The sequence below is a fragment of the Ixodes scapularis genome, unplaced genomic scaffold (genome assembly GCF_016920785.2).
Source record: "Ixodes scapularis isolate PalLabHiFi unplaced genomic scaffold, ASM1692078v2 PGA_scaffold13__105_contigs__length_92229423, whole genome shotgun sequence".
Lineage (NCBI taxonomy): Eukaryota > Metazoa > Arthropoda > Arachnida > Ixodida > Ixodidae > Ixodes > Ixodes scapularis.
This window is the reverse complement of record NW_024609839.1, coordinates 38203374-38230284: the sequence shown is the minus strand read 5'-3', so window position 1 is coordinate 38230284 and position 26911 is coordinate 38203374. Positions and strand designations below refer to the sequence as shown.

Sequence of the window (26911 nt, the reverse complement as noted above, 5' to 3'; positions counted from 1 at the left end):
AATCGGAGCAGCTTACGAAGGAAAACGAGGCATTCGCACTCGCCTGCGTAAGTGTTGATTTTCCTTTTTAACCGCGAAGGTTAGTGGATTTTAAGTAATTATCACCTCACATCCTCTACCTGCCGTCCGCCGCGATAGATAACGTTATCTCCAATGAATATAAATTCTTTACTTCCCGGGGTGTTTTTCTTTATTCCTATTTTGAACTGTATTCTAGAAGGCTTAAGGCCCGTTCACACACTTGCAACCGAGTAGGACCGGCTGAGAAAAGACCGGTTTCTAGGCCTCTCACGACGGCTTAGGCCCTGCTCCGCAGTAGTGCATCCTATCCTACGCCGTCACGAGAGACCTAAAAACCGGTCTTGTCTCAGTCGGACCTACTCGGTTGCAAGTGTGTGAACGGGCTTTTATGAGCTGAAACAGTGGAGCTGGAACTAAATGGTAGATAGGGATGCCCTTCGGCGCAATGCCACTGCTCATCAGCCAGCAGGAGAGAGAGGACCCGTCTTGGTTTGCCGGACCAATCAGCAGCCTCCCCTTCATCACCTGACCCCACGCTCTGCGCCTGTTTATATTGCCGGGAGCGAGATCAAGTGGCGAGAGAAGGACCTATGACTGGTTCAGCGAGCGTGTAGCTTCCACCACACTGTCGTCTTAGGGGTGAACAGAACGGCTGTGCGGTTTTGACAAGCTGCCGCTGAGCACGCCTCGCCCCCTGGACGCGGCTTACGCCTCCCATTGCAGTCGCCTTTCGCACAATGACTCGTGTAGGCTGGAAGAGCAGGCGCTGGATCAAATATAAAAGAGGTCTTGAAACGATGTCGGGTTGGAATGTTCGTGATTTTGCGGAGGCATACTGGTCCTAGTCTGGCACAGGTATAACCTGAATCAGGAGAAAAGAAGCTCCTGATTCAAGAGCTTCTTTGTCGCGGTGGAATTGCGAGGATAAACGGGGACTATTTCTTTCAGTCTTGCCTTCGCGAAGCTTCATGAAGTGATTGTGGAATCCAAACCAGCCGCCTGACGACAGTCGAGTGTGGCTCATGGATTGAACACGAGAACTGCGGGAGCAGTCAACTTCAGCTCGTAATGGTTAAAGCCTCGGCGGACACTCGGATAGTGGCTCGTGTCCAACCACTGCGGTGATGAGAATAACCGAACTCTAACAATGGCTCGAGCTCAGCACCCGTTTTCTGCTTTGCCGACCGCAGCGCGTGGCTATGATTAACGTTGGCGTCATAGGATAGCCACCAGGCCACGTGGCGGCTTGTTCTGGCTCCGTGTTCAGGGGATGAAGGATGCTCATATTTCTCGAATTATTTTGGCGATGGCCAATGAAAGAAGAAGTACGACAAGTTTATTCGGTTATCCACGTTAGAGGGTGATTCTAAATAGTATTTAGTGAAAGGAGAAAAAATTGTTTTATGGCCCCTTTCAAGATCGGCAATGGTGGCGCTTCTGTTTCCTGATTTACCGTTCTTATGAATCCGTGCCAGAATTTCACTGGCTGGGATTATAGAATGTTGGAGTCTCGCCACGCTTCGCACCTGTTAGAATTAAACATATCGTGGCCAGGGCTCACGTCTCCAGATTGCATACAGGGCGCTTTATTTTATTTAGAAGAGATTTATATTAAAATAAAACTACTACGGTGTGAGCGTTAAACGGCCAGGGGGATGTGGTATCGGGAGCTAATCGTTACGATACGCCAGGTAATTAATCGATTTTTTAAATTATTTGATTAGCAAAAAAAAAACACGGTTGCAAATAAAGACAATCTGCGCGTCATTGAAAACCACAATATCAATCAATTCTATAAATAAAAAAAATATTTCTACAATTGACTGATCTAGTGGTTTTCCATGACGATCAGCAAGTTTCTATTTCAAACGCTATGTTTATCTTGACAAATTCAAAAGGGATTGATAAAAGTTTAGTTAATGATTTGACTGACCCTGACAATTAGCCGAATACGCTATGCCCCCCCCCCCCCCCCCCCCTTTCCCGCATAACTCAGCTGTACAGACCAGATTACTCTGGCATTCCCGGGTATTTCAAAAATGAGTTTTTGAAATACCCGTGCCCCGTGAAATACCCGAAGCCAAGTAGACCTTAAATTTAGTGTTCTATAGTTTCCCTCTCGCGGTTGCATACGTCGCACAGATTGTCTATTTCCTGGAATGTAGCCCTATATGTTTTCGTTCTTAGCACGCCCGTTCTAGCTTCGAACAGCAAAGAGCTCCCCACTGAATTATCATACAGCTGTTCCTTCTTTATTTCTTGTTTATGTGCCCTGTATATTGTTAAAGCTGATTTCCCCTGCATTTTCTCTTCCCACATTTTCCTCTCAGTTTCCTTTACTCCCTTTTCTATTGATATGCTGTGATGGGCTCCATCTCGTTGAATGTAGAAAAGTAGACATTTCTCAATGTTGCCAGTGGAGAGCCGCCTCCTGGAACTTACGCGGCCGGCGTCAAATAAAAACTCAATAACTCCACGTAAACAAAAAAGCGGGTATTTTGGCTAGCGGTTAAACCAGGGTTATTGATGCGGTCTGCCAATTTCCAGCCATACAGAAGACTATAAAAAAATGTGTTTTTTATTTTGCAGTTTTTGATGTCCGCAATTGTTTTTCGAAGGTTCTTTTTTTTTTTTTGTATCTTATTTTTGGGGGATTTTCGGAAACTTTCGTTGTTACACCCGGCATAGTAATGAACGGGGTGTAACCGGTGTGCGCGAAATCAAGGCGAAATCCTGACTCCATCTTAATCTCTTCTGCTCCAGAGTCCAGACATTCGGGAGCATGAGGAGTGCCTGAAGCTGGTCGAGAAAAACCACCTTGACGTCAACTCCAACATCGATGGTCTGGGGCTGAGCATTTTTATGGTGAGGGAGCGGTCCTGCTGCTGCTGTTCAAGTACGAGGGGCCTTCATAAAATTCGTAAACGCTAAAAAAACGAAGCAAAACATGACCACAATTTTTCTTCAGGGGCTAGCCTACATTTGCGAAGCCTTAGTGCTTCCAAAAAGTTATTCGGACAATTAATTCCCAATGATTTTCACGCGATGAAGGTCGCCACTCGCCGGGTTTCGCTATATTGCTCGCGCCCATGCAGAAGGTGGACCGAAAGAAATCTTTGTATTTGTTTGTGTGTGTGTTCAAAAGTCGCATTCAAAAAGTTTTTTTTTATTTATTTTTTTATTTTTTTTAAAAATTTTACGATACCTTGCTCGTGCCGACTCGAACGCTTCGTATATCCAAAAAGAGCCATGAATATTTTTTTTTTTTTCTGTCTATTAGGAGCGCAAAACGCACAAAAATAAAGTGAACAGAAAGGGAGATCACATCTTTTGCTAAGCTTTCCTTTAAACCAACGTCAACTTCGTCTTCGATTCCTGGATAATCTCACCTGCCCTAAATTGGAATGTCACAATGCGCGAAGCACGCGCGGTGGGGGCGCCGCATATTTCCTGAAATGTCGATTTATCCTCTCACCGACCCTTCGCGCGCCCGTCTCGTGTAAGAGCAGAGCTTTCTAATATGAACTGCCAAAAGGAACGCTGTCGCATTTAGTGATTGCGTAATCACGTTGCAACTCTTTTAACCTCACTGCACTAGGCCGCCTGTCTGAGCAAGAAGGAAGCGGTGGTGAGAAGGATGCTCCAAAACGGTGAGTGTCGACCACCACCTCGCTTTCGTGACAGCGTGTGTGACTCACAATGTTGTACAGGGTTACGCGTATACACTCCGTGCGGGAACTATAGGGGGCGCTTTGAAAAACGCGCGCAGCGCCGCTAGCGGAGGAGCTGGCGTTCGACTGTGAGGCGCGTTCAGCAGCCTGCGGCGCCTTTTCGCATGCCAAGCTGTGGCGGCGGAAGCGCGCACGGACGGAACTTTTGCTTTTTGAGCCGATAAGTTGAGGGTGATGTTGCATGAGTACTGGGGTAGACCTAAGAAGGGCATCTAGCTGTTCTCCACTTCTTATATATTGATTTTGAGTCGTTATTAGGGGTAATTTCTCTAGTTGCGGCCGAATTCCGAAAAACAAGACGGCCGCCACCTTGATTGCTCTGGGTGGGAACTTTATTTCGCTCGTCGCTGTAAACCTAGGACTGCTGGAACGATGATATTTGGAGGCGAGTGAGATGTTCACTAAGTTTGTGCACGAAGAGTGCCAAGTTTCTTTAAGACAGCAGGTGTGACAGTTATGTTTCTAACGAATAAAAAAATAAAGCTGTACGGGATATCCAATATTCGACCCAAAATGTTGTGTTATAGCGGGCTGTGTAAAGCGCAGATTTGGGCACACAGGTGCTTGGTCTGGACAGTAACATGACACAGCACTTATTATACAAAAAAAAAGGTGGCATAGGGAAACCAGGTGAAAATTGTTTGGGCGGCGTAACTCAATGGGAACCGGTTTTGACCATGAAAAGGCTGTCAAGAGAATACCACTGGTCGGGGGAGGTGGAGACTTTAGAGGTAGGAAGGGTCTAGGGTGGACTGTACTTCCAATTGAAACAGCTTTACGAAAGGTGGTTCCAAAGCCGAGAAAACAAAGTTGTCGGCCAAAACACGGTTTTGCCGCCAAGGGCTTTTGCGGTCTGCTGTTGGGTAATAACCTGTTGTGCGAGGTGCTGATTTTGGGCGCACAGGTACTTTGACATGACCGTCACTTGGCACAACACTTATTATAACAAAAAGAGTTGGCATAGCGAAACCAGGTGGAAATTTAGTTTGGGCGGCGTAACTAAATGGGAACTGTCTTTGACCGTCAAAGGCTGTCAGATAATACCACTCATCGTGAGAGGTGCACACTTTACAGGTAGGAAGGGACCAGTGGATGGTAATTCCAGTTCGAACCACTTTGCAATAGGTGGCTCTAAAGCCGAGAAAAAAAATTGTTGTCTACAGAACTCGATGTGTCAGCGTTTCCACATCCAAAAGGAGGCTGATCAAGAAAGAAAGCACACCACATAAACTTCCATACTCAAACGTCGATTCTCCAGTGATTCCGAGTTTCATTGTTGTTTCCTTTAGATTTACATTTGTCACTTTTTTTACCGTTCGAATCTTTCTTCATGAAGTACAGATTGCGTGCCATACTTGTCCCGAAATATCATCGACACGGACGATAGGGACGAAACTTCTTTGGAGGGCACTCCTCCAACGAAACTGGCACTGCATACCCACGAGTGTCGGATGGCATTTCAGTTCGTCCCATCGGCGCTGACACATGTAGGCGTTACTGGTACGAAAACAAACGCAGAGCGCAAAGCGGCAGTGTACAATATGTTAGCCCTGCCGACACAGTGGCAGACATGATCGGGAGACCAAATTTCTCGCGTCGTACGGCACGGCTCCATCGTTGTCGCTTTCCCACGAAACATCGGCGAGGTGAAAAACTGTGAAACTTTGTCTCCACGACATACGACGCATAACTATTGAAGCACTTAATGACGCAGCACAGGCAGCCCTTCATGCTGTAAACCCAGCGCAACCGCATCACTCCGACTTCAATGCGTACCAACGTACGCGGCGTGGTTTCGGTTTCGTTTTCTCTGGGGTTCTCGCTGCCTACCTTCGGTACCGGCCGCGCGGCGGCGCGCCAGTCGCGTCGCACGGAGTGTATACAACGCTAAGGTCACGCACTCGCCAAACCAATCAGTCGCCTCTATCAATTGAGGCCGCCCCCTGCGCGGGGGAATGGGAGCGTGGTCGCATGGCGAAAGGTAGGCGTTCGACTGGCCCAACGGAGACTTAGCTTCCACTGCACTGCCAGCTTAGAAGATTCAGCCGCTGCGCCTCCAGCGGTTAACTTTAAAACTACACCCATGGGGATGATAACAACACCGATGACGCAGCGCTCGGCTGCTGCAGCCGAACATTGCGTCAGCGTACGGACACGGCTCGCGTTCTCCTGCCAATCCTAGGCAATTCTAGCCTAGCCAATCCTAACCCAGCCAATCCGACCTGCGTGAACAACGCAGCACCTGCTCAGCACAAAGGCCCAAGTGGATCGAGCTCGTATCTTCTGACGAATGCTTTCGGGAGGGATTCGGCTTGTCGTGTCCCGCCAATTCGTTTCGCCGTTTATTGTCGGCGCTTTTTTTTTTTTTTTTTTGTTTTTTTAGTGCGCGAAGAGTCGGGTCAGCGGGCCTTATGCCGGGTAAACACCGATATATTTTACTTGGAATTCGAGCACATATGCGGTCTCAATTTCGTTGGGGTCCGGTGTTTCACTCGCTTTTCCCCGGGTGCTCTAACGCTGCCAGAGAAACACCTCATAACAAGTTAATTACACTGTTAAAAAAGCGCGAACAAAACGAGGACAAACATTGATCAATTGCAGACATTACTTTTTTTTAATAAAAATGAATATTCTCGTTTATGGGTTCAAGTCCGGTGGAACGCTTATGAAAAAAATAATTACCAGGGATCATAACAAATACGTCTTCACTTCATGCCCTGAGACGAGGGGATGGGGGGGGGGGGGGGCTGAACTTTCCGATGAGCTCAACCAGGGAATCCTGAATCGCCTTTCGGTGTGCTTCTTCGCCTCTTGGGTGTGTCCAAGCTTCCAGCGTTGTCGGTTTGCCATTGGCGGCTATGTTCTAGACACGTTGTAGAAGACACGAAGACAACAGGACAGGCGGTAACTCTCAACTGATTTTTATTTGAAGTCATCATCACACATATACGCTCTGTTCTGCCCGACCCGCATCACAACCGATGACAATCCCACAAACAGCCATCCAGAAACTCACACTTTTTTTTTAAATAAATAATTAGATGGTGCCCTAGCTAGCACAATTGTCATCCATCTTTTCTGATAAAAGCGCCGAAAAAATTTCTTCCCCGATTTTATCTTAACACGAGAACATAATTTCCATGTGCGCGACTATGCGGACCGGGGGGGGGGGGGGGGGGGGGGGGCATTTTGCTGACCATTATAGGCGACGTGGCTGTAAACCTTGCTTGGAATCGACGAAGTTTTTAAAGAAAGCAAAAAATAAAACCGAGACAGATTATTGAGTCGTTTTTTGATAAAAAAAAAAGCCATGACAATTGTGTTAGCGCACCATCAAATGTATTCACTTAATAAAAAGAAGTGACCCTTCTGGATGGCTGTACGTGGAAGTGGTGATTGGTTGTGATGGCGGGTCGGGCAGAAGAGTGTGTATATATCTGACGACGACCTTGAATAAAAATCGGTCCAGAGTTATCTGTCCTGTTGCCTTCGCGTCTTTCTCTCCTCGTTTCGGTCGCGCTTTTTTTAATCTTTTTAATTAATATGTACCAACTAGCCCACATCCAAGAGTTCATGCTCAGAACAAGGCCGTTGGAGGTTCTATGACGCCTGCCCGAGGCAAGGGCACAGGTTGCGCAGTGTCTGGCTGAGACTCGCGTCGGTTACGCCCAGAATTCCAACTTTCCCGCGCCCCCGGTGGGGTGACGTCACATGTCTAGCAGGTCGAGCAGGGAGTCTAAAGAAACAGTGCGTGTCTTTTTGTTTTGCTGGCGTGAGCTCCCCCACCATTTGACACCATCAAACTTGCTGTAACCCTTTGGGAACAAGCTGCACCCATATGAAAACATTGACGTTGTGTTTTCTGTGCTGCCAGTAGATGTAGTCGAAACCGGAAAAGACAGAAGGGACAGGACAAACAAGACGCCTCTTTCGTACCTTCATTTCCGTCGCTTCCGGTTCGAACGATGTGTAACCTAAACCAGCTTGCATGTTTATCAACATTATCGTTTGCCACAAGAGCCTCCCGGAACAAATATGAAAATGCAATAACTTCGCAATTAAATACAAGAATGTCCGTCGGTGGATTCTTGGGGAATCCGTTAGCATGATTCTTGCGAAACTTCACACACGTGCCCCTCTGGGAATCGCTAACGCTGACCACTTCACTTTTTTGTTGTGGCTTTTTCTTTTGCTTCCTCTATTTTTTTTAGCCTCATTTGGCCTCGTTACGGGGTCAGTGTCAGAGTTTCTTAAAGCGGGACGTGTGTGGCGTTTCCCAAGGGTCATGCTAATGAATTCCCTAAGAATCCACCAATGGATCTTCCTGTGATTTCTTTCACGCTCTTTCTGTACTCTGCCTGTCAGAGTACGTCGACGCCCTTGGATACGGTCGGCCACTGGCGGAAGGAACCGCATCCATAACACTCGGAGAGGGAACAGCATCCATCGTTTTAACAATACTCACACATCACAGCCCATACACCGCTACTACGGAAACCCAGAGCTAAGAACAACAACCGGCGACGGCCGAGCGGCAACTGAGCACGCCCGCATTCCACCGCGCCGCGGCGCGTCCTCCTCTCTGGCTCCACGCCGGCTGTGAGCGTGACCGCCGAAAACGAATGGGCTCGTTTTGACGAGAACCCGGTGGTGTCCGTCAGTTTGTCAGCGCCGGGGAGAGAGGGAGAGGTTGACGCGTGCCGACGTCAGCTCTTCGGACCAATGATAGCATCGCACGCGTTACCCTCTCGTCCTCCTCTTCCCTCTCTCCCCGGCGCTGACAAACGAAAGACACCGCCGGGTTTCTGTCAAGATGAGCGTTAATTCTGATGCTAACGCATTACAAAGTTGTTGGGACATGTAATTTGGGTTACTAATTCAGAATCAGTGACTGTAAAAATTAAGCAAATGCTCCTATCCTGAAAAAAAACTGCGTTTTTTTTTTTTTTTGTTTTTTTTTTTTTTTGTTTGTTTTTTAAGGTGCCGACGTTAAAGCCAGGTCCCGAAGCGGAGACTCGCCCCTGTACCTGGCAACGTACCGGAAACTGACGACGGACGACTGCGACGACACCGGTTTACTGAAGCACTTGATAGAACTGGGTGAGAAGCGCCTGCTCAGCCAATACACCCTCGAATACCATGGCTGCGCCTTCCCCCTCCCCCTCCTTTCTCTCCCCAAAATACATTGTTATCTCGTGCTCAACCCACTAACCGTAGTCAAAAAAAAAGTTCGTCTTCTCGCGGGTTATTATTTATTTACTCCCTGTATATGTGGCGAATTAAGGTATATATGTGGGTGAATTTTAGATTAGCTTACCGTTATTTGACCAAGGCGTACAAGTTTTCAAACGCCATCATCGTCATCATCCTTCCCACACACCATCATCATCATCCACATAATAGAGGGCCCTCAGGGCTTCACGGTAAGAACACTCAGTTGGGAAACCCACCTTTGAAGCCTGGCCCGCTGGCGTCCACCGAAATCAAGCTAAATACGATTACAGCCCCACCCTTTAGCGACGAGTTGAAACACTAAAGTTGTTTTATATGGCTGTTGCTACAGTCGCTGAATGTTCCCAGAATACCGGAACTGCCAGGCTCGAGGTTTCAAGACGGCGGCTCAATCTTTCTTTACTGTGGTCACCATAAGCTTTTAAAAAGCATGTTTTGTACGTAAGAAAAAACGGGAAAAAACTCGTTTTGTAGGAACGTTTATGGAAGATCACTACAAAATAACAGGCGCGTGCTGTTTATCCTTATTTTACAAAGTTTTACGGCACAATTAATAATGTTTTTATAGAACCATGTCCCACCGATGATTTCAGGTAGAGCGTCCCAACCTGGGCGCGTCCTTACTTCGGTAGTAATTCGCGGCGCGTCCGCCATCCCTGAAACCACTTCCACCTTATATGTTTCGGCGCCAAAATGGCCGCTTAAAGCCAAATTGAAAACAGTCATAGCGGACGCTATCGAATGCGATACTCTCGAAACAATGCAAGTAGACGTGCGGTTTCCCGTCTGGCCGCTGCGAGAGAAATGGCGGCGTTGCGGTCGCCATTAATTGGGTTCTCGAGTAAGGGTCGGTGCCACTTTTCAGAGTAGGCTCTAGGGCAGTTTCCCAACTGAGTTGTTCTAGTAACGTTGGTAGAAGGCAACGTGCATTTCTGCGGCGCCGCGGCTCTCCTCAATCAAATAAATATCTCTCAATCAGTCAAAGCCAAAAGAACACCGAGTCTTCTTTCGAGAACAAAATCTTGTAATAACTACTTCGTGCAACGCACGAATAATGCGCCTAACTTTTCAGCGCCGCCTATAACCTGAGTCAGCATCGCCGCGAGTGCATCTTGACGCGTCCCACAAAACAACGATGGAGGAAAATAAAATAAAAAATGACATTTCTGTATTCTGTCCACCTGCCAAAGTTATTTTCACATGGAGGGGGCAATCGCGCAAGTCAGCAACGTTTTCTTATCTTTTGCCGTAGCTAACTAACTGTCGGCCAAAGTCACCAATGGCAGGGCACTGCAATTACTAGAAGCAAACTATTTCTCGGTGTTCTTGAAAAAACAAAAGTAGCAGATCATGTTAAATATAGGGTGGGTTATCTTTGTTGGGTGGGGAATCTTTTGAAATATCACGGTACGTTACCCTCTCAAGACGCACACGTTTCAATTGCCAAAAGTATCACTTCTTCGTCCGAAAACAAAATCTTATAAGAACTGCATCGCTTAAACCCTTACCCCACAAATCGGCCAACATTAGCTCTATGCAGTTTTTCACCCACAGAGAGGCATCCCTTAGGGGGTGTCCTGTCCCCAACATCATTGAGTCTCGCCATGCGCAGTATCCACCGTGCCCTTCGAACCCTTCCTGACAACCGGTACTCATTTATGCTGTGATGTCACTATCTGCTTTAATCAATGGCAGCCCGGGCCCCTAATCTGGACGCTTGGCGAAAAAGTCGGCGAGAAAACCGGCGGCTATGATTGGCCGACGCCAAGGTCAAGTGTGTCGTTGGCCATCTGCGGCCGCCAGATTTCTCGCCGACGTTTTCGCCAAGTGTCCAGCTTAGGGCCTCTGGACAAAAGACTTTTTTCACGCTGCCCTCAAAGCTGTCGAACAAGCAGCCCACACTATTGGTCTCGCCTCTCGAAAAAACTTCCCTGTCCCTCATCCACTCCCGCCACTGGCACCCTCCAGCATCTCGCTCACACATTCGCCCTCAGAAGACCCTCGAAGGTCGTCCTGGGCCTTTACAACCCGACGGGGGAGGCGCAGTCGCCGTACAGCACATTTTCCGCCAGGCTGCACCCATCCTCAACATGATGCGCCGCTTCGCAACACGTACTAGGGGTCTCAAAGAACAAGACCTCCTTAGACTTCGCGACGCCCTCGTAATATCTAGCATTTGCTATCAAGCCCCATATGTATCCCTCACACACACTTCGTAAGGCGAAGATCGCCCTGGATCTCCCCATCGCCACTAGTACCGTCCGACTGGTCCAACTCGGCGTTCTACTCACAGTCTCCGACATCACTGACATACTCATCGCGTTCATCAACATCAACGCCTCTCGCTAACCGTTGCGGGCCACCTCGTCCTCCACGGCCTCACCCAGTTCCCCAAGACAACAGAATCCTTCAACACGTCACCGTGGGAACGCAATCCCACCCGCCGTCTCCTTCGCGCTGCAAACTACACCAAGAAAATTGCTCAAGAACCCGAAAACTATCATGTTTTCACCGACGCAGCCTTTCAAGGCAACCTTGGTGCACTCGAGTTCCCACCCGCGTGGCTCCGACCTCAAGTCTCAATTCTGTCTCCCATTGGGTCCGGTGTTCAACTGTTGCTGACTAGGTTTGACAAGACGAAAATTGGCGATTCCCTCGCCGGGGGAAGGAAGTCGGGGGAAGGGGTGGGAGCGATGTTTTTAGTTTTTTTTCTGCCCGATCCCCCAAAGGTCATCCTGGCGATATACCACACTGCCTAGTGATATTTTGAGAAGTGTAGAGGGGGAACAAATTGGTTTAGAAGGGCGAGGGGATGAATCATACGTTTGGTGTCTACGCTAGGGGGCGCAAGCTACCGACCGTTATAAAGGGTACAACCATTAGCATTCATTCATCCATCCAACCACTTTACACGGCAGGAACCATTTTATTACACAGCACCGCGCTTCCCCCGTCGAACCGAACTTCTCGCACTAGCTGCCGCTCAAAACTCTTCCCCCGGCTGCACCGCTGACATCTACACGGACTCGACGTCGGCATGCTTTCACCTCGCTCAGGGCGTCGCATTCTCCTCTGCACATGCAATGTTAGAGGGCCTATTCACCTACATTGGATATTTGGTGACACTGGCGTTGCCGAGAACGAACACGCTCATCAGCTTTCCCGCGAAACGCTCCTCCGGGCCCCTGCTGACGCCTGCGGCTCAAACCCAACCCCCTCCTCTCTCTACCCTAGACGACCTGCTTGCCTCCTGCTGTGTTTTCCCTCCTCCCCATCCTCAGCCTACCTGCGGCTGACTCCACTTACTCTGCCGCACCTCAGATGCCCCTCTCCCTCTTCTCTCCCACCGCCTTACCCCTTTCGACCAGGAGCACCTTCAGTGGGACTGCCCTCATAACCCGGAACAACCATACCATTACACCTGCGAGTGGCTGACTCTTGCGGTCAGCCTCAGACATCGAGAGGAACTGGCAACCTACATGTACAGGGCCCTCAGCGGATGCTATACTCTATATCACCTTATGATGCACCGCAGGAAAGGCTACAAGCGCGAGCTCCTTGCTTTAGGGCACGTGTCGGTGGCACAAGCTCTCGTGCACTAAGGGCTGCTGCCAACGCCATGAGCTCGCGCTTCTAACCTTCGCTGCGGTACAACATAAGGTGAAACGGAGTATAAGGAGTATTCACTGGGCGCCATATTTGTGGGTGCTGTCTAGAGCGCATGCTCAGAACGAGCCCTTATTATTAGGCTGCTAAAACCGGCCATTTTGACGGTGTGGAAAGCACGTTGCAAAAGAACCCTGGAAGCTAGCCATCAGCACGCGCTCAGCAGTCGCGCACACAGCTACGGCCGCCAGTGAATACTTCCTATACACCTTTCCAAAAAACACTCGACCCCAGGGGCAACCAACCGTTTTCGAGCCCAGTCACTGAGTTTGAGGCTAGACTCTCACCGGTGTCCCTCCTAACCCTAACCGAGTGGACTGTGATTTCAATAGGCGCAGCTTGCGTAGGCGCATTTTCAAACGCTGCTGGCGGCTAAATTATCGCCTTTTCCCGCTATATTTTGTGTCTCATGGTACATGTATTTTGCCGAGGACATTGAGAAAGCATTGTACCACATTTGAAAAAACAAAAAAGCAACAAAAAAATGTTAACTATTTTTGTTGGGTATGCGCGCGACAGAACGAATGCGACTGGAATGTATAGTTCCAGTTATTTTTTTTTTCTTATGATAAGTTTTGACGGCGCAGCGGGATTCGCCGCATGTGAAACGACAAAGCGTTTTGCTGTGAAAAATAAATTGCAACTGAAGAGGGCCGAAACGCATGCATTTTTCACACTCACAAATAACATGTTTACCTATGGACAGGACACGGACATACAATTGAGGAAGTGTTCATATTCGAACAATATATCGTACCTACCACACGACGCAGCGTTATTCGAAAATAATTTATTTGAGAACGATCTCAAATAACACAGTCACAGTCGACGACAGTCACATCTTGACGATCGCACGGAATCCGAGGTGACTTCGTTTTGGGGCACGTTTCGGGGAGAGCTTCCTTTTTTCACAACCGCACCAAGGCAAAGAAACAAACGCGACTGACCCATTTCTCACCCCAACCCGGACAACTATTTTTGGAGATAACTGAGGATTCTACGCGGATTATCTCTGGGAGGGGGGAGAACAATGTTCGCAAAATCGCGTCGAGGGCCGTTCAACGTCCTTCACCTTTCCCGTGAATGTCGAGCAGCAAATTTTGAGTGGCAGGTATTTACCAGTGGGAGGGGCTTACGGCCCGCTAGGTCTAGCGGACTCAGCTGGCGCCGCTTCCGCCATGATGTGCCTCCCGGCGAGTGGGTCCCCATTGACATGCGATGTATACGCGTGTAGGTTTTGCCGTTTGCGCTTTTGTTGGCGTAAGGAGAAAGTCGAAAAATCAAGCATTTTGTTACGTTAATCATGCGTTAATCATAAACTTACCTCGCACAATCGAGAACTCGGCTTCCAGTCAGCCCTTCTTGGTTTCCCAGATCTTGTGCCTTGCGCGGTTTTCTTTTCCTTGCGGGATCCGGTACATCCTGAACCCCTTTTTCGCGTTGTTCGAGCACCCAACGGCACTGCAGCCCCCCATTTCTTTTTTATGTCTGGCAGAGCGCAGCGCAGAACGATCATTTTCATCGTCGTCTCTTGCTCGATGGACTCTAGCGAGCCGACTGCCGGCTCGAGCCAGTAGGGCAAACGGGTTTTATCAGCCGCCACCAGCCTTACACCAAACAAGGGTGAAGCTTGCAATTTAAGGTTATAATTATAATGCAATTAAATGCAAAGGTGCAATCAAGCTAGACGGCAAGGCACATCATGGCGGATGCGCACAGTTGCCAGACTGTTTGATCAGTGCTGCCAGACTGGCGGCTGGATCAAAGAACCGCCGAACTCTCCCAGTATAAAAGGCTCTGGTATTTACCAGCCTTATTTCTCACAATGGAAGACAACACAAAAACGGTACGCAGCACGCATAAAAAAATAAGTGGAAACTTTCAAGAGAGGCGAGAAAACGTCGAATGAAAAACCGCAAAAACGTACGTAGAGAACCGCGCTGAACGGGTCTTCACAGTCCCAGAGAGTGGCAGAAAATTTCTAGCTCATAGAGGGCGCGAGAGTCGCACCAGCCGCATCAGCATCAGCAAGATGGCGGCGGCCTAGGAGCGTTTTTTGGAAAGGTGTATAGGACCGAGGCGGCTGATGCACCCCACCACCATATGTTTGAACAAAGTTGCTATCTAACTAAATTCTCGTGGCGCACGAACAATGCGCAAAACTTGCTTTCAGTATCTTAAAGGGATGCTGAAACGAAATTTTGGGTGAAAATTCTTGGTCGCAATGGCATACATAGCATGTCCTTTACTTCTAAATGACGTTGTTTTGAGCGAGAAGGCGTACAAAATTGAATAAACACGAAAAATACAATTTTACGCGACCCCTGGGGAGCGTCGTGGAAAGCTCGCTTCGTGACGTGCGCATTCTCATTCGCCTCAAAAGACAGGCGGAGCCAAGCCAAGCCAGGCGCTAAGCCGGGTGGCGTTTGTTATTGTTAGTACCACGCGGGCTCTTCCCGCGTGATACTAGTACCAGCCGCTTTGAAGACAGCCGCCGAGCGAAGAATCAAGGCCAACGAACGAGGAGAATGCGCGAAGGCACCAGGGGCGCTGGGGGCGCCGAGAATGCGCACGTCAGTTCCGCTACGCCTGCTCTCAGAAGGACTCGCTCGCGCCGGCGGTTTCCGGCCGAGGATTCGCTCTTAATTCCAAGAAATACAATAATTCGGGCCCCATCCGTCGGATTGAATATCGTTTTTAGGTACAGTACCATCCCGTGAAGCCTGCTCGGGCAATAATTATGAGATTTCAAATATCGGTTCAGCATCCCTTATCTTAAGGTGACAGCGCGAGTATAGGTGGCTCGAGCCTCCTGGATTGCGAGGCCGCAGTACTGCATTTTCTATGTCAACTAGTGAGGGCCAGCGCGAGGCGCAAATTAGACACGTGTGTTTGCGTCAGCGTGGTGCCGGAACTCCTGTCCAGTTGGATAGGACCCGGGTTCTAGCCCCGTTCTCGTCTTCAATCTGACCCTCGCCGGCCCTCATTAGGCGACATAGAAAATTCACGTTTTTCTATCTACGGTGTTGCTTCGGCGCTATTCTCAAAGTGCTTTTATAACTACGCCGCGTCAAAGTCACAAAAAGAGAAGAAGAAAAATGTCATTCGTTATCCCGGAGGCCAAATAAATAAAAAAAAAAACAAAAAAAAAACACTAAGTTTGTTTGTTTTCTAATACAGAATAGGCACTTTTTTTTTTTTTCTTAGCATATCGAGTGTCGTTTTTCGGACTGTACATGTTTAAAAGTTGAAACTTTACTCGGTCCGCACTATCTACTGCTGCGGAATGTGCAATGATTTTTTTTTTCTAGATCGTTAACTGCGATACGACGTGAAGGGTTTAATGAAAAGCATAATATGGTTTATTTATGTATGACACGAGCGTCTCTGTAAGCCAATACAGCAGGCAGTCGCCAAGGTGTGCTATAATTTTTACGTTCCAATTAGGCACTGCGAGCGAATCACGCATCAGATACGGACTATCTGAGCAAATCTTTTTATGTTTGTCCCCAGGCAATACGGTACACGTATTTTTGTTAAAGGGACAACAATCTCAAAACACTAAATGTATCTGACTTTTTTTTTTTTTTTTGAGGGTCCTTTTAACGTTTTTTTGTAACATTCTGTTCAGTAACATTCTGATCAGTTCCCAAACGCTATGTAAATTTTTGTCCTCTAATTTTTTGTGGCAGATAAAAAGTTTATCGTTTCCCATTCACGCAGGCTGCGGCGTGAACGAACAAAACGAAGCGGGGCTCACCCCTCTCCATCTCTGCGCCTGGAAGGGGAACCCGCACCTGATTTCCTTCTTACTTTCACACGGTGCGTGAAAACGGCCACCAAATACATAGGGTTCGATCGAGAAAGTAAAATCTTTTTTTTTTTTTTTGTTCCCGCAGAAATAAGCTACGCCACGGAGAAAGCCGAAACTCCGCGAGAATAGGACACTCGTGGTGATGATAAAATGCGAAACTTCGAGCACATGCCGTTACCTGAATCAAAAGATACAAAAAAAAATTATCTATGAGCCGACGTCCACTTAAGACTAATTTTTATCACACCAAAATATGAGTGTGTGAGTGCCTGTAGCAATTATCTCACTGGTAAAAGACTTATTCCGTAAGAAAAGTGTGGTATTCCTAAGTGGGCAGTTTTTTTTTACAGCGAAGCTGTATACCTCTACCATCCAAGGAAATTTTCGTGTCGTTGGCGTTGTAAGCGAACAACTTCCGGCGAACAATTGAAGGCAAGCAGCATATCTCCTTTGAAATCAGGCATACAGCATACAGCTCAGTATTCGTTTCAATAAAAAAAAAAAAAACAAGCATCAAAACCACATGATGGATGATAAGGCGCGTGCGAAGAATAGGAACAGCCTCCCACGTGTTCCGGTAAAGATTAGGTTTGCAGCTGCTTCGAAAGGGGAATTGACGTCATTCGAAGCCCTCGTGTGAAGTGCGAACCGCATAATGGATGATAACGGCGCCTGCGAACAATGCGAAGAACGTTCCTTCTCACTGCGTGTTTCCCGGTAAAGATTACGGTTGCGTAACCTACTCCGAGTGGAAAAGTACCCAACAGCATAGAAATCACGTATTGAAGTCACCACGCTTTTCAAGTGACGTCGCAATGGGTAATCGTTGTGGGTGTCGTTTACAGCTTCGCTGTCTAACCACCTTCACAGCGTGCATTGGAGCCACAGTTTTTTTTTTTTTTTTTATTAATCAAAGCCACGGGTGCCCACAATCTCAGATTACGGTTTGATGAATATTAGGTTCAGGTTGACGTCGGCTCATGAACACATTTTTTTTTCTTTTGTATCGTTTGATTCAGGTAACGTTATCTGCTCAAACTTTCTCATTTTTATCGTGACACTCTTTGAGTTGTAGCTTTCTGCAATGCGGGGAGAAGGAACGTTCATCGCATTGTTCGCAGGCGCCGTTATCATCCATTAAGCGGTTTGCACTTCACACGAGGGCTTCGAATGACGTCAATTCCCCTTTCGAGGCATTTGCCGGCCGGAGAACTGGGTTTCATTTCTTCGATCTTACCCGGTACATCGGGTTCTGTATATTCCATTCGTTCCACGAAATACGAGGGCTTATTAAAAAGCATTGAGACTGTCTTTTGTATTAAGAATCAGATGACTCTACAGGCTCTGGATATTTTTCTTTTTTGAAGTGGCATATTTTTTACGTTCAATATATTTTTATAACTGTAGTACCGTTTGAAGCTGGGCTAGTCGGTGCATATTGATAATAGGGGTATGCTGTGGAAAAACAAAAAGGACCAGTGGGAGAAAGACAAACAGCGTTGACTCAAGACTTCGCTTTCTTTCCCGTCTTCTTCAATACACTGAAGCAGTGGGGCGGAAAAAAAGAAAAAGAGAAATACATGATAGAAATTGCAGAGACGATGCAAGCGAGCTGGTGAACTTTCATAATTTTGTCCTACGAGACGTAGGACAAAATGTTGAAAGTTCACCAATGTTGTTTTACAATGTTGAAAAATACGTGTTCATAGCAGGAAACTTCTTCAGTCCACCATTCGAATATATAAAAACAAAGTGTTCCAAAATATCTAAAAAAAAAAAAACTGAAACTCAACTGTCATACGTTTCCATTCTACGAATTAATTGAAACTCTTCATTGCACATCGTAGCTGACTGTACACTAACGCAAAGATCGGGACCGCATAGGCCAATGTAATATGCCTTATGAATTTCCCTAGGCAGTTCTTGGGGATGTCTTGCCAAGATTTCAATGCGTTCAAACAAAGGTATACAAACACATCTGGTGCTATGAACTGCCAGGTGTGCCGATAGCGCACACCTCAAAGACAGCCGGAACGTGTTCCCTAGCTCCAACATTGACGCATCAACTAAGAAACAAAACAAACAAAAAAAAAGATTTAGTACAGGATTCTGACCCTGCGTGCGACGTATTAGAAACAATATTTGATTGCACACATTACACGTTTACTTCTTGCTCTCTCAATCGCAGCACACAAGCGAGACAGATTAGAATGGGCCAAGCAGACTACAGAACTTTATGCCTAGCTGCCACATTCTTGATCTTATAGGAAATGTTATGAAGATAGGGTATTACCACTACTTTCCGCCTAGCGTTGCTACACATACCAAGCATTTTTCTGAAGAAAGTTAAAAGCGATTTTGCTATTCCTACTATCACATCCTTTGGGAACATGGTGATAAACAGCGCACCGAAGCTAGACAAGGACACGGTAGAGACAAACAGGCAGGACAGGCGCTGTCCTGTCTGCCTGTTTGAAACTTTTATAAGAGCTTCTAGTATTGGAAATGAGAAATAAAACGAAGTCGTAAATCAGCGCGGTGTTTGTGAATTTTGTCTAATTGTCCTTGTGTGTGGTTTTTGCACAGTTTTCTCCTGTTATAAACATACTAAAATATTTAGAAAAGTCCAAAATAAAAGTAAAAGTACATTTTGTGACAGTATTTCTAGCGTTGCAACCACGACATTTTCACATCAGCGTGACAAAAAACTTCATTCCGTGCATTTTTGTTTTTATTTAAACAGCTTTTTCTATGCTTCACACGAAATTCAGTTGTACACTTCTACCGCACACAGGCAGCTGGTCTTCATTTGCCATGACGACGTGTATGAAGTTGTTTCACTCGCTTTGACAGAACGCTGAAGACTACGGCGGTCCAACTGCAGGTTCAGACACGTGGACGTGCGACTTTCGCAAACACTGGCACAGCGTAGCCCGTCTTTGCCCTTGTAAAGAGTAACAGAGGCAGCCTCATGAATTCTCGAACGGCCCTCGAATGTGTGCTGTCATTGAACAAATGCATACACGCACTGTTCTGTTCGATTTTAGGAGCCGATCCTTGCGTTCGGAACCGCCAAGGAGCAACACCCGCAAGCTTGGCACGCTTACAAGGTAATCAATGGTGCCATCATAAAGATAAAAAAGTAGAGAGACTGCAATAATAAAAAGAGCATTCAAGACATCAAACAATTATCGCACCCTTCAGAGTTACCCATAAAAAAAGAAGATCTTAAAAAGAGAACAGAAGAAGTCTTTAGATTTTTTTAATATGTTTATTACAATTGTACTATGTTGCAAAGACAAAACAAACTAACAATATCAGAGTAGCTGACTGAATGGAGGCAAGCGAGCAGAATTCGAGTTAAATGTGAATTCGTTTCGGATGAAGAAATGAGGCAGGTTATGTTAAGTGCCTCGAATGCGAGACCAGAGCTTTATAAGAATGATATTTGCGTTATGAGGAGTTTACCCCAACTACTTGTGCCACAAATGCATATTTTATATAGATTTCGTTTTTTCTGTTATGGTGTCGTTTTTTGTTGTTGTTTTTTTTGCTTTTTTTTTACCATATCCAAGAAATTTTGGGCGCTGCCGAGCACCATGATCCTGAACACGAAATCGCAAAAGATGTCTGATTGTGCTACTCTAAAAAACAATAACGTGGACGGAAAGGAATACACAACGTTTCGGGCGGACGCCCTTCTTCAAGTGATAAAAAAAATAATAATAAATAAACGGCAAGAAACAAATAAGGGTCACACGCATCACACAAAGGGGGGCAGGTACATGGGTCGAGAGGGAGAGGAAGGCGAAGCCGTTAGAAGACGGATGCAATTTGGGATTCAAATCACGTAGCCGATTTGACTAAACTAAAAATACTTCAACCTCAAACTACGTTCTTAATTCGTGTTTTACCTACAAGAGTTAAGATTTTTTAAATATTATTTTGCTCCCTATAATACTGAAAACGGATAATGGTGCCTTATCATTTCAGCCAGCGTGCGCCTTTGCTCGTTTCATTAATTTCAAACATGATTTTGAATACATTTGTGGAGCAGACTGCTTTTCGTAATTTCTTTTTTGTGGAGAAATCCTGGGCAGCGGCACTTGCTATTCATGTATTCATGTTCTTCAACTCCAGTCAGGGGCGGATTTAGAGGAAAGGGGGGGAGGCGACGACGAATGCTCCCTCCTAAGGTCCCCAGATCAACTTTTTTTAAAAATTACAATCATTGATACACCAGTCAAAAGTTTAGTTTTTGGTCACATAGCAAATATTGGGTCAACAAGTGGACCGGGCAACGTTTCGACCGTAACGTCATATCTCTGCAGAGTCTCTCTCTCCCCCCCCCCCCCCCCCCCCCCCACCGGGTCTGACCCATAAATCCGCCCCTGTCTCCAATCGCTGTGAACTCCCCCCTCCCCCTTTAAAACGGCAACTTCGATTAAAGTCGAATTAAAGTAAATGACTGATATCGATTTACTGGGAGTAAATACCAGCACTGCCGAAATCTTATACTAATGGGAAACCGCGATCCCCTCTTCAACTTGTATTAAAAATGTTATCATCAGCTTCTCAGCGGGCATTCAGCAACTTGGCTGTTTGTCAAGCAACCTTGTGCCCTGGGGGGCTATGTTGCACGTTTTGGACTCCCAGGAGACTAGGGAGAAGGAAGTGACGTCAACAACGCTCTTTGCATGTTGATTGGTGGAGTCGCTGATGACGGTATCTGCAGAAGATACCTCGTTGGTTCATTCACACCTACGTCACTTCCTTCTCCCTAGTCTCCTGGGAGTCCAAAACGTGCAAAATATCCCCCCTGGTGTCCTCTTCGTAGTCAGTGTTCCTTGTTTGTACTGTTACTTCCTTTGTTACGTCTTTCTATGGCGCTTTTAGCCCCCCCTAGCGGCAAACAATTTCTGCTTATATCATATATTAGTGCGCGTAGTTTGGAAGTGAAATAAATGTAAAGGCGCAACGATCTGGTGTACGTTAAACATGATTCAAAAACACCCAAGACTGTAGGTCCCAACACTCTTTTGAGTGTGTTTGTGTGTCGGGAGCACTTACATGTATGTAAGTGCTCGTCGGCGATCGCGCATGGAGGTTATTGACTCCCTGCTATCTCAAGCGCGTCGCGGTGCCGAAGGTGGCATTCACCAGCGGCCAGTTTAATTTGATATCCTGCTCAGCGTGAACTTACGATTAGCGCCCACAACGCTTCTGCAGCTTGTATTGCACACCACCAATATGGTAGATCTTCGCAGAAGATAAGTGGGGGCTCGTTCTGAGCCTGCCTTCATCGCGACAAACTCGCTTTTTGGCCGGCAACTTTAGGAATTTGTATTAATATTTACTAGAGTTGTTTGATATGGTGCGAACCAAAGCAGTAAAACAGCCCTTACCTGACTGATCGGACCTGCTCTTGCGACTAGGACTGTTGTTCGTTTTCTGGTACCGCAACTCGAACTTTGCGTCATACATGCAGTTTTGCGCCATGCAGCTGATCACAAGGGTTGCCATCACACTCGAGCCGGTATAGTTTCCGTTTCGCTGTATACCCTTAAGCAAAACTTTGAGGCAGGATATCTGCAAAACTACACAAAACATTAAAAAAACGGACACTTTGTAACTTAGAGACACTTAGTTCACTAAAAACCGTCGTAACCTTAAAATCGAGAAAATGTACCCTAGTTACCCTTGGATAATTCCCGCATAATGCTGCAATTATAAATAAATAAAAGGGTATTGTTATGAAGAATAAAGGCACACATCTCTGGCAACACGTACTTGCAGGCAACAAGCAAGCGGAAGAACTCTTACAGAGGACGGAAGAGGAATGGATCGTGCACCACTCGGCATCTGCTAATCAATAAAATAAAACAATATTCCAAAAGTCATTTGATGTGACGACACTTTTATCAGGGGTGCAAACGAGCTTTAACTTTTCGTAGCACATAGCAAAACCAGGGTTTTGTAGCAGTTGAAGTGAATCTTGGAGCTGGTAACTCAATGGGGCTACAAGTGCAGACTTGTTTCTTTAGATACAAAAATAGCACGACGAAAAAGCATGTCCACGTGACGTTCCACAGCTGTTCTCAAAGATGTCCTTTAATCTAAAACTAATCGAACCCATAACATAAAAGCAAACAGCGTAATTGCAATGTATGTGAATGACAGGTATTGAGAACTGTCCTGATAGCAGCTAGGTTGGGTCCTATGGATTTGCAATGGAAGGCACAGCCTACAAAAGAAGCATAACTTAAGTCTGACGTGGACAGAACTATGCGCCTATTTAACGACCCAAATCGCAAGTTCCAAAAGTCTACTCAAAAGGAAATCACTTCAAGTTGCAATAGTATGGTTTCAAATAAAACCTAATCCTCACTCTCTACACTTTTCATTAAAAGGAAATACAAATGTTCAAAGTCCCCGCTGAGCAAACAGAAATGAATTCCCATGCTCAGTACAAAAACGTTAACATAGTATAAGTCAACCCTATCCGACGAAAGTACAGATGAAAAATATTGAAAACACCAAGGTATCACCCCTGCTCATGCATGCGCTGATTAAACGGGTATTTGCAGGGTATTGATGCTCGCTATAGAGTTTTAATTTGTACATGACATATGAGAGCCAAACTACCAGGACATATGGCGGCTGAAAATTCGTTTTCTTTCCACCCGAAAACCGCCTATCGAGAGCTGTTCGGTTTGAGTCGCGCTAACTCTCTTCTCCGTGGTCCCAGAGTCCAGACCAGAGGGGCGGGGGACTTGCCGCTTTATCTTATGCGTTCTAATGCATTCCCTTCCCAATTTGCGGAGCTCCGTGGGGGCGGCCGTGATAAAGACGGAAACAAATGTTGCTATAGCTTTTCAAGTTTAAGTTGACGGAAAGGTCTAGCCACATGCGCGTCTTTTTAATGGCGGTCGCTGCTTTTCGCTGCGCTCCGAGTGTTTGTTTTTGTTGTTTTGGTTTTGTTTAGACGGAGAGAGCGCCGGACAACACTGGCAACAGCGTATTTTAAATTTCCCGATGTTTTCGTTGCGCAGGACTACGCAGAAGTGCGATGCTCCTCGCTGTACTTGCTTTGCGTGCTCACATGTCGAAAACGTGCTAAAACAGATTTTGTTATTTGACTGAAAGACGGAAGTCCTCTAACGGCGACATGAGCAAGTGGATCGACTCAAAAGCGCAATTACAAGGAAAGATTCGTCCTCAGTGGAGAGCAGTGCGTAGATAGGAATACCTGAAATGATAAAACATTTAGGACGGAAACAGAAACAGGACTTCTCATTGAGTAACAACATTCTATGTTGTTGCTCAATGAAAGAAGTTCTGTTTCTGTCCCCGTCCTCGATGTTTTATCCTTTCAAGTATTCCTATCTATTCACCAAGACGCTCGTTTTTAATTATCAGTGCGCAGCCAAAATTAAAAATCTTTTTTTTACATTGTTTTTTAGACTGTGCTGGTTAAAGAGAGCCTTAAGAAAGTCCATACAGCCTTCTTTAACATACCACATAAATTGCTAAAGACAAAAGGAAAAGCCATAGGCAGCTATAGCAACCGGTAGGATGAGCAACAGAGCTTTCTTTAGAAGGACACGTAAGAAGCTATAGATGGCTAAAGCAATCAAAGGAAAAGCTAAAGACAGGTATTGCATGCCGGCTTAGGAGAGCCGAAGGGTAAGCCATACAGAAGCCTTTAGCCAGCCATTAAGTCCCTGTCACACTGAGGCAGCAGTTGGACAACTTTATCCGGCAACACGAAGAAATTGTGTTGCCGGCGACCCTGTCACATCGCGGCAACAACAACAGTCCGGCAACATGTTGCTGCCGCCCGGCCACCGTGTTGTCCGATTTGTTGTTGGACAACCCTGTCACACCGCGCTGACGGTGACGACTACTGCCTCATGTCCCACAAGCTGTATGATAGGTTAGGAAGTATGGAAATAGATGCGGAAGGAACAAAAAGCTTAGGGAGTGACCACAAACGTATTAAGATTGAATTTGGCGCATCCAAACCAGAACAGCAAGCCTAGGAACGAGCGGGTAAACCTAAACTGAGTGAAGCTCAAATACAAAAAGTAGTTAAAAGCATTGAGAGCATAGTATCAAAACAACCAGAAAGGGAATGGGCATATGCGGATCTAATAGGAATCTTTAAAAGCGAATTAGAGAAGCACCGAATTAAACAAATAGGACAGCAAAAACGAAGACACAAACCAAATAGCTGGTGGGATAAGGAGGTCAAAGCAGCCATATCGCAGCGCCAGAGGCATCTAGGGAACTTAGGTGGCCAAAAAAAAGGGAGCCTTGCCAACTGAGGTAGAATCAAAATGGAAAAACTTGCAAGTGTTTCTTTTGTCGGGATTAGTGGCCAATGCAACGCCAACGTTACACAATGGCGTAGCGGAAAAAAAGGGGGGGGGGGGGGGGGGGGGAGAGAGTTGCGGGGGGCCTGTCCCGAGATGCCGTTTTAGCACGTCGTCAGAGCGCAGTCACGTGACAACAGGATCACGTGACTACCTACGTGCCCCCCAGCCCAGCGCAAAGTTCGTTTTTATTTTGATGCAGCGGGTGGGCCAGTTCATAAGTTAGTTTCTTACGGTGTTATCGTTCACGGCACTCGTGCCTACGCGTGCCTACTCGCAGCATGGAGCGGGTTCGTTTCGGCCGGCACTCCATGAGTGGTTGCACTCTCCGAGTTCGTTTCATCGCTGGCACCAAATACGCGGAATCCAGTGATCGCAACCGCGACGACAATCAAATAACAACGCGCGCAGAAACCAAGATAGAGCAGTTTACTTAGAGGTTTCAAACGCCACTCAGGAGGATCGCACGCGTCTGAATAGGGTGACCACCCGTCCCGCGACTCGCGGGACTGTTCCGCATTGAGGGCTCGTGCCCCGCGTCCCGCGAGAAGTTCCCAAATCTTCAAAATGTCCCGTACTCCACGCTGCCGTAAAATTCACTGCGCATCTCATTGGGCTGCCGAGCAGCCGGGCACGGGGAAGCGCGGAGGTCGCTGGTAAACGTACGATTCGCGATGGTACATATTTTTTCTATCCAAGCATTGCGGGAAGCGACTGCCGTTCTTGCAGGAGATTGACGCACTTGCGCCGTTGTGCCTCTCTTTCTTTGGTGACAAAATATCGATTGATAGCCGATAGGCAAAATATCGCGAGAAACAATTGCTCGCCAAAAGTTGAAAATAAATTATTTTAATTATTTTCAAATCGCGCTGCGTCAAAAAAAAAAAAAATTGCTGTGATAAGATTTTTATTCTTATTTGTTTGCCAGTGAAGACGATCGCACAAGGCAAAAAGAGTGCAGCTCACAACGGTCAAAACAACAACAAAAGGTTCGAAATTTCTGTAGGAACATGTTGGTAAAAATAAGAATCGACAGGAAACAAGCCGTAAAAGATTTACTGCTTCTTCTATCCTTTTGATGCAGTGAATTCTGCTGCAGTCGATTTTACTATGCTTTCAACTTAGACACATTTATTAACATATTTGGCATTACAACGTAAAATATATCACTGAGAGTGAAACTTATTTGAGCCTAATTACCGCAATACAATGTGCAGCTCTATACTATGCTTTCGTACAAGACAAGATATGAAGTGTGTAAGCAGAGCCATTTTTCGTGGCGTGTATTGATAAATTTTTTCGAATAGTTATTATTTCTATTATGTTTTTTTTAAACCTGGAACTGAGACAAAATGAGAAAAAAAAAGTTTCCTCCTTTTGCCCCAGTTTCGGATTAAAAAGCATCATGATAAACTTCACCAGCTCGACAGCGCACTAAGTTCTTTTTTGCAGTTAACACAGTCGAAATATAATACCGTTCTTCTCTCTCTTCCCTCCCTCGCTCCCTCCCCCCTCCCCCTCCCTCCCCCCCCCCCCCCCCCCCCCCCCCCTTGGGTCAGCGAGTCCCGCATTTCGCTAGAAGGAAGGTGGTCACCCTACGTCTAAAGCGCATCTGGGAAGCGGAAAAATGACGTTTAGCTACTCGAACTACATCGTGAGAAATTACTGTTTATCCGTTACCAACTGCGTTGTCACAATTTCTCACCTGAATAGATGATTCTTAAAACGTAAGCGCAACAGCCTCTGCATAATTACAAAAAACAAAAGGTAACGATAAAAAATGACTGCGCAAACACTTTCCGAACTTTGCAGAAAAGATGGGGTCCCCATCTCAGACGAAAATAAAAAGAAATAGGAAACAGTCATGAACAACGGCGAATGAAACAAAAAAGTTAGCAGATGATACAAAGACACAAATCACCCAGCAAAGACCTCCTTCAACAACGACGATCGCACGGGGCGTGGGTAGGAGCATTGAAAATCAGCAGGTAGTGCTCGCGGTTGGTGTTGAGTGTACAACAAACAAAGCCAAAGCAACACGACAAAACTATTAAAAAAAAAAATCCGTCTTT

General features: G+C 46.4%; 1 protein-coding gene across 1 annotated transcript; it reads left to right on the top strand.

The window, feature by feature from the left end:
• Window positions 1-22355, top strand: LOC115331288 (ankyrin repeat and protein kinase domain-containing protein 1-like). Its single transcript, XM_040211984.1, has 6 exons — window positions 1-47; window positions 2785-2886; window positions 3620-3671; window positions 8733-8852; window positions 19512-19574; window positions 22261-22355. Exons 2-6 carry the CDS (start codon window positions 2884-2886, stop codon window positions 22338-22340), a joined length of 318 nt encoding a protein of 105 aa, XP_040067918.1. The 5' UTR covers window positions 1-47; window positions 2785-2883; the 3' UTR covers window positions 22341-22355.
• Window positions 22356-26911: the final 4556 nt, after the last annotated feature.

Bases quoted from the DNA above. Each gene is read 5' to 3' on its own strand.
- LOC115331288 (XM_040211984.1), top strand. The intron at 3,672-8,732 runs GTGAGTGTCGAC...TTGTTTTTTAAG, and splicing joins GAGAAGGATGCTCCAAAACG to GTGCCGACGTTAAAGCCAGG. The intron at 8,853-19,511 runs GTGAGAAGCGCC...GTTCGATTTTAG, and splicing joins GAAGCACTTGATAGAACTGG to GAGCCGATCCTTGCGTTCGG.